Below are 7,707 nucleotides of genomic sequence, written 5' to 3' on the forward strand. Positions count from 1 at the left end.
GGGGGGACCCATGTCTGCCTCAAAGAAGCTATGTCTCAAACAACTTCTGTAGCTAAGCAATCCATGTGCTCTCTCAAGCACCTTTCCACAGGATCCAACTAGGGACTAATAGCCCCCTCTGAAGATGCAAGCCGGACAGCAACAAAAGAAACGCAAAAACACACCACCGGGAACCTCCTACCAGAAGAGGGAGGGGATCTTGGAGGGAGAGGAGCTGATGTGCCACTTGTCTGATGCACTTACTGAATCTGCAGCTAGAACTCCTCCACTTGCCCCTGTAGAAGAAAACGCAGCCTGGGGGCTGGCCGACAACAGGTGGAGAGCTTGTATAGCAAAAACGCAGCTAAGAAAGAGAAATGCAGCCACTGTTTTGAAGGATCTACAGCCTGGAGAATCTAGGGAAGCAGAAAACGTAGAGGAACAGATTGTGCAGCAGCCAGAGCCTAGGCGAATGATACCATGAAAGAATGTGCACAAGCAGAAGCAATGAACATGAGAGAGAGAAAGATTGCAAGAACTGAGCTTTATTAGCTTGAGGTTACAGAGTACAAGAGCCAGCAAATAGGGCACAGAATGATATAATGGAATGAATAAGGGAGCAACTCTTATATACTTGTGCATGAAGCAGTCGGCTGTAGGAAACAGGCCGACAGCTCCACGACAGCATGAGAGATGCAATATTTTAAGATTGTATACCCATGGTATCCTTGTACTATTCATGGTCTCATAGGCCCAGGTCTTTTGTAGACGTTAATACCTCTCTTTCCCCCAAAGGCACCTGCACTCGTCAAAAAGTACCACCTTGATCCGAGACCCACTAGTATCATGTTTACATGGGGTTGTCCAGGATTGAGCACAGTCCCTCCGGAAAACTAGACACCTTGTCATGTGCACAAATGCCCATGGACAAGTTCCTCAGCTAGTCCAGAAAAGGCAGCCAGAAAAAGGACCATTAGAACCAGAAAATGGAGCACAGAGAGCTATTAGACTGGAGCAGGGCTTGGAGAGCAAGAGGAAAAGCCTGTCGGCTGTACCAAAAGGGAGTCGGCTGTACCAGAGGTGGAGGCGGCTGAACCAAGTTGAAGGGGCTACAGGCGCATCATCAAAGAAAGCATTTATGACCAGTCGGCTGAGTTAAATAACCTTTAAAGAATTTATGACTGGCCGACCAGCAGTCGGCCAGCATAAAAGGGGTCCAAGACCCATATAAAAAGGCCCAAGTGCTCATCATTGAACTCATTTCATTCCACTAGGGAATGGGTCCTAGTTTAGGGCAGATTTAGGTGTTATCACCTTTTATGTAAGGCAACCCCTGGCTGCAGATTTAGGTACCTTTTTGTACCATAGAATATACTGAATTTCCAGCACTTCTCTCTCTCTCTATACTCTCTCTCTATATCTGCGTTTTTGCATCAGATGGTTTTCCAAGAGTGTTTAGGGCTGAAAGAAGACTCCCAGAGCTTCTGCGTGTTACATTGGTATCAGAGCTTCAGGCTCAGCAAAGCTAAACACTGATTCAGTCCCATATGATGGTGTACAGGTCCAAGGTACGGGAAAGTACACGGATTCGAAGCCCAAGGCACGAACACAGATCGGGAAGAACTCCCAGGAGGTTTGTTGGTGGTGTTCCACAATGCCAGATGGGGATGGCAGTTCCGTGAGCCAGATAGGTTCTCAGGCAACGGTCCTCCAAGGGTGATGTGAGAGTGCCAGACTCAGTTCCAGGAATGAAGACCAAGACGATGTTCAAAGTCAGGGCAGGAATGGATTGTGGACTAGAGGAAAACAAGGACTTTGGGAAAAGGATTGAGATGATGACAGTCATCCAAGAGCAGGTTGGATTCCCGTCATCAAGTTTAGCAGAGGGGGATGTCATGTGCATCATAGATGCCATGGACATTTTCAGGAATAAATCCAGAAGAGGCAGCCAGATAAAGAGTATGATCCGGGTAGAACCAGGATGATGGAGCACAGAGCACTTTTGGCAGTGTAGACTGGAGACAGGCGTGGAGAGCAAACTGAAGACCAGATGGCTGTCGGCTGCAGGACGGGTGGAGCTGGCTGCAAGAAGGGACTGTCGGCTGCACCAGAAGACAAGGCAACTGAAAAGCGCATCATTACATGGATTAGGACCAGTCGGCTGAGTTAAATAGCATTTTATGCATTTATTACTGGCCGACCAGCAATCGGCCAGTCTACCAAGTGTCCAAGGAACCTACAAAAGGTACCAAGTGCTCATTGTTATGACCATTCACTCCCTCTAGGGGTTTGAGTCATTAGGGGTCATCTATGTAGGACTGTTTTGGTGAGTTACCACCTTTTCAAGAAGGCAGCCTAGGGCTGCAGACAAGTACCTTTTTGTACTATAGCAATATACTGAATTTCCAGCACATCTCTCTCTCTCTACTCTCTCTCTATATCTGCGTTTTTGCATCAGATGATTTCCAAGAGTGTTTAGGGCTGAAAGAGGACTCCCAGAGCTTCCGCGTGTTACACACCTCGCCCTCAGAGATCCAGGCCCTCTTCCTGTCAGCCTCCAGATTCAGGATATACTCCAGCACCATGGAGCAGCCCTGCACCAGGTTGTGGACATTACTCCATGTATAATGTAGTAGAGGAGGATGACACATAATGAGCACCACTGGTTACACCACCCTCATTATTTATTGTATGCCTAGGACCTGCATAATGTGCAGTCCTATTTTAACAATAAAACCCCTCCCCTACTTCCTGCAAGTTTCTGCTGATGGATTTAATGAGCCCTGAATACCTATATCGGCACATATCAGTGTATCACATGCCATGCATATCGCCATTTGCCAGTTGAGAGTATCATCACACCATCTACGGGTTGAGTCCGGCAAAGCAGAGGGCATCCCTTGGGAGGCACGGACAAGCAATGTATGCACACGACTAGGGAAGTGGAGACAGAGGAGCACTTTTTGTGTATCGATGCTCACCCTATTATGAGATTCACAAAAGATTTCACTGTCTCTTTCAAGATAGATTCAGCTCTCACGGGTTATGCAGTTTGTGGATCAACGATGCTTGGGTATGTACCTACTGGAGCTCCGTCATCATCGAAAAGCCCTGCTCAGACAGTGCTGAGGAGGTCGCAGCCAACGGGATGCTTCTCAGACCTCCATTACAAACTTCTTTAGACTGCCTTAACCTACAACCTAGGAGGCCACCGAGAGCCCACATGGACAGAGGGATCGCCACAAAGGCTACCGCCATTATCAGAGCTCTTGCCCCATGGACGCATGGAGTCGCTCCAGAGAGCCAGCAGGCGCAAGAGCACTCAGACTAGGCATAAGTACTCAACAATTGGTATCAGCCTAATGAACCTGCAAATTTTTCTTTTCTGGGGTAGAGTTCCACGATTGAACAAGTCTGGGTTTGGGAAAAGTCATTATTTGGGTTCTTTCACATAATACAAATCAGTAGTTTAGGATTCGTGTGTGTGTTGAATGTGTGATTCAGCCGCACCTACCTCTACAACCCTAGCACATAGGCACAAGTGTTCTACAGTTGGTATCAATGCCTGGTAAACTTGCAACTTTTTTCTTTTCTAGAACCCGTGTGCGTTGGCTGCATAGATAGGGTAGGGCCCCTAGGTTCTAGGAGTGCACAAGTCCAGGTTCGGGAAATGTCATTATTTGGGTTCTTTCAGGTATTTTGTAGGGCTGCTTCCCTGCCCCACTCTTTTCTATCTTTGAAAACCCTAGCACATAGGCACTCGTGTTCTACAAATTAGTATCAAAGCCTAGTGAACCTGGAAATTTTTTCTTTTATGGCACCCAAGTGCATTGACTGCTTGGATAGGGTAGTGCCCCTAGATTCCAGGAGTGCACAAGTCCGAGTTTGGGAAAAGTGTTTCTTTCAATTATTTCTTGTACATAATACAGATCAGTAGTTTAGGGCTCTTCAATCTTGTGTGTGCTATATATGTGATTCTGCCACACTCTTTTCTATCACTGAAACCCTAGCACATAGGCACAAGTGTTCTATAGTTGGTATCAATGCCTAGTGAAATTGCCCCTTTTTTCTTTTCTGGCACCCGCGTGCGTTGATTGTTTGAAGAGGGTAGAGCCCCTAGGTTCCAAGACTACACAAGTCTGGGTTTGGGCAAAGTCATTACTCAGGTTCTCTCTTGTATTTTTGGGTGTAGGGTTGCCTCTCTGCCCCACTCTTTTCAATCTCTAAAAACCTTAGCACATAGGCACAAGTGATCTACACTGTGATATCAAAGCCTGGTGAGCCTGCATTTTTTTCCTTTTTTGCCACCCGTGCGCATGGACTACTTGGATAGGGTAAAGCCCGTAGGTTCCAGGAGTGCACAAGTCCAAGTTTGGGAAAAGTCGTTCCTTCTGGTATTTTTTAGTGTAGGGTTGCTTTCCTGCCCCACTCTTTTCTATCTTTGAAAACCCTAGCACAAAGGCACAACTATTCTATAGTTGGTATCGGAGCCTAGTGAACCTGCAATTTTTTTCTTTTCTAGCACCCACATGCGTTGACTGTTTGGATAGGATAGAGCCCCTAAGTTCTAGAAGTGCACAAGTCCGGATTTGGGAAAAGTCGTTATTTGGGTTCTTTCTGGTATTTTTTGGTGTAGGGCTACTTTCTTGCCCCGCCCACCACCCACCCTTCCTCCAAGCAAAGGGCTCCAACGCTTGCCATCATTCTGTATCCTAGCTTCACGCTATTCATTGTGCATTCTTAGATCACTAATTTGCCTCTTAGCATGAAGGTGTCCATGGAGGAATAGAAGGCTCTTTTGGCAAATGTGTACTCCTGTTTGGATAGAGTGGAATGTACATCCCGAGTGCCTAGAGTTCCGGATTTAATGTCTACCGAGGCTGGTGCTTTTCAACAAGGGGCAAGATGATTCCAAGAACAAAGTGGTGAAACTTTCTCAAGGAGGGTTTTTCATTCCAGCTCGGCCCGCGAGATGGATGCCACGTTGGCAGCAACAACAGGTGGTTCAGATGTTTTTCAACTCCATTTAGTGCATACAGCTTTGACAAGTGCTCCCAGCAAGACCATCTTAAGCACCACTCCATTACTTGCTAGGATGATTGCTGGAAAAGGCGGTCTTGAAGCAATTTGTTCTTGTGGATTATTACCATGAGCTAAAGCAGCAATGGGATCGCTCTGTCCAGAAGCAAGGTGAGCAAGTAAAGTCGACTAGCTAGCACGTTTTAGGAAGCTTCTGCTCATGCTCTAATCATCCGATGGTTGGAGCAAGTTGACCATTTCGTGGATGGTTTGAAACCCTCCTTGCACGCAAATGTTCATGCATATCAGCCCCATGATCTCTGGAACCTAATCTTTTTGAGTTTTTACAAGCTTAGCTAGGGTAGATCATGTGCCATGTCAACAAACACATGTAGCAGCAACACTAGGCATATTGAATAGAGGGCAATTGAAAGTTGTGTGTGTGTGTGTACAAATCATATGATGCCAAAAATATTATCTTTGCATCTCTCTCTCTCTCTCTCTCTCTCTCTCTCTCTCTCTCTCTCACACACACACACACATGTCAGGACAAACGCCCTAGACCTCGAGGAATCCGTTGCAGATCCAGATGGCATGGGAGGATTAGAGAGATCATCGCAAATCACCAGCAGATACCCTCCAAGCAGTTCACCCCAGAGGAGCTTGTCTTAATGCTTCAATGACCTATGAGGGATTTCATCCACTGAGGGCCCGTCTATACCCTCACACATTCATGAGCCTCACGCGCCCAGAGATGTCTCTGAGTGGTCACTTTCGTAGTTTCCCATGTTACTCTTGATCTCTAGATCTTTAGATCTTTAGATCTTTTCTCACTTTTTTTTGTTACAATTTGTACTTCACTGACCAGATTATTGTAACTTTTGGTCTCATAGGTCATTTTGGCCTTTCGAAGACGTTAATACAGATTTCATTTCATTTCATCTCTCTCTCTCTCTCTCTCTCTCTCTCTCTCTCTCTCTCTCTCTCTCTCTCTCTCTCTCTCTATACGCACTCGAAGCGTGCTCCGAGAGTGAGCACGTTCTCCGGAGATCCAAACATCCCCAGTCATGGAGGCTCCAGCTCCAGATCCAAGACTTGCTTCAAAACGACAGAGGCACTCCCACGAGTAGTGGACATTGAGGCAGATACTCAGACAATGCACAAGTAGTACACATCGAGGCCATATATTCGGTCCATGAGGAGGACACGTTATGACTTTGGACATGTAAGGCTCTGCCCACTAAATTGTACTTCAGGGCCTACGTAGTACATTGGTAGTGTATTTTTTCTTTCCACCAGTTTTTCATTTTTCTTGTTGCCTTGACATGCAATTTACTCATGGATCGATCACATGTAACATCTTTGCGGTCTCATAAACCCTTTTGTAGACATTAATAGCATCTCTCTCTCTCTCTCTCTCTCTCTCTCTCTCTCATTTCATGGACACATTGTAACACGTTCATGGTAGCCGTTAATAGAGCTCTCTCTCTCTCTCTCTCGTCACACTGGAGAGAGCACTCAAGTTGCAGCTGGCAGATGTCCGAGGCCTACTGGACCGAGGAGATCCTCCAAAGACATAGGAGCGCTCCGCCACAACAGTGGACTTGGAGCCTGCATGAGGTCACGAATACAGAGGCCACACATTGACCCCCTTATTTGGCCAAATAGAAGACTTGTACCTGAGATGTGCAGTGTTTCTAACCTTCAGCTACGCTACCTTGTATTTCTTCCATATGGCTGTCTTATTATATAGGTAGAAAGTTTGTTTTGTTTTATTCCATGACACAGTTACTCCTTGGATTCATTTCCTTCTCTCTCTCTCTTCTGTGTGCGCGCAGCAGAAAATCTTACCGATGCTTTCGCATGCTTCTTTGATGACTTTATCCGGCCAACGCAGAGTAAGTGGGAGCCCCAGCAATCTGTCCCAGAGATTCGAATGCACATCAAACGCCTTCTCTCCGACTAGAACACCAAGCAGGTAGTCCCCGTGCTCCTTCGGATGAACATCCCCTCGAGGAGTAGATGAAACAGCACCCATCCGCCCTCTGATTAACCCTACTCTCAAATGTAGTATTCAGAAAAAACCCAATTGCATTGTTTTCTCTTCACCGAAACCAGAGATCTGTATTGTGTCCGAGAAAATTAGGGGTTCTTGCTCTGCCAAGACAAGCACAGATCAACTGGGGGGTTACAGGTCTGTCTAAAGATTACACGAGGGCTAGCTCTACCAAACCAATACAGAGGGCGATGAATAATATTTGGTTGAACTAAACCCTCGGAAGTTTGCTCAATCTGGTTATACAAATAAAAATTCGTGGGCACCCATAGCACGTGGCAACTTCCCATTGGTTTCTCCGCACGTCCTCTTCTTTGGAAACGCCTTGAATCTTGACTTCCTTGCTTCGTCCCCACTCCAATCGAATTTATCAAAATATTTGTTTTTAGGCCCCGAGGTGTGTTCATATGTGTTCACAAATGTGTTCACATATGTGTTCACAAAGGACATCGTCCGCTCGTCGTCTCCGAGAGTAAGAATGCCTTCAAAACAGAATGCCCTCTTCCAGAGCAAGAATGCCTTCAATAGAATGTTGTGCCTAAGCCCACTATGTGTTGAATTTTATGGCATCATGGTGAAACTTTCATACCAAAATTAGAGAAAACTGATTAAGTATTTTCATAGCCTCATTTTTTTATTATCATACATTTTAG

The 7,707-nt window shown here is 46.0% G+C and overlaps 1 protein-coding gene across 2 annotated transcripts in view; it reads right to left on the reverse strand.

Annotated features, from left to right (window-relative positions):
- Window positions 1-7,435, reverse strand: part of LOC147639259 (uncharacterized) — a 30,703-nt gene extending 23,268 nt beyond the window's left edge. The window contains exon 1 of one of the 2 annotated variants that reach the window (XM_086789035.1): window positions 6,850-7,435. In XM_086789035.1, the coding sequence (XP_086645161.1) occupies window positions 6,850-7,036 (187 nt within the window). In that variant the 5' untranslated portion in view covers window positions 7,037-7,435. The remainder of the gene's footprint in view (window positions 1-6,849) is intronic. The other variant, XM_086789040.1, reaches the window with a different exon arrangement.
- Between the last annotated feature and the right edge of the window lie 272 nt (window positions 7,436-7,707).

The sequence above is a fragment of the Cibotium barometz genome, chromosome 4 (assembly GCF_041138505.1).
Source record: "Cibotium barometz isolate CiBa-2024 chromosome 4, ASM4113850v1, whole genome shotgun sequence".
Lineage (NCBI taxonomy): Eukaryota > Viridiplantae > Streptophyta > Polypodiopsida > Cyatheales > Cibotiaceae > Cibotium > Cibotium barometz.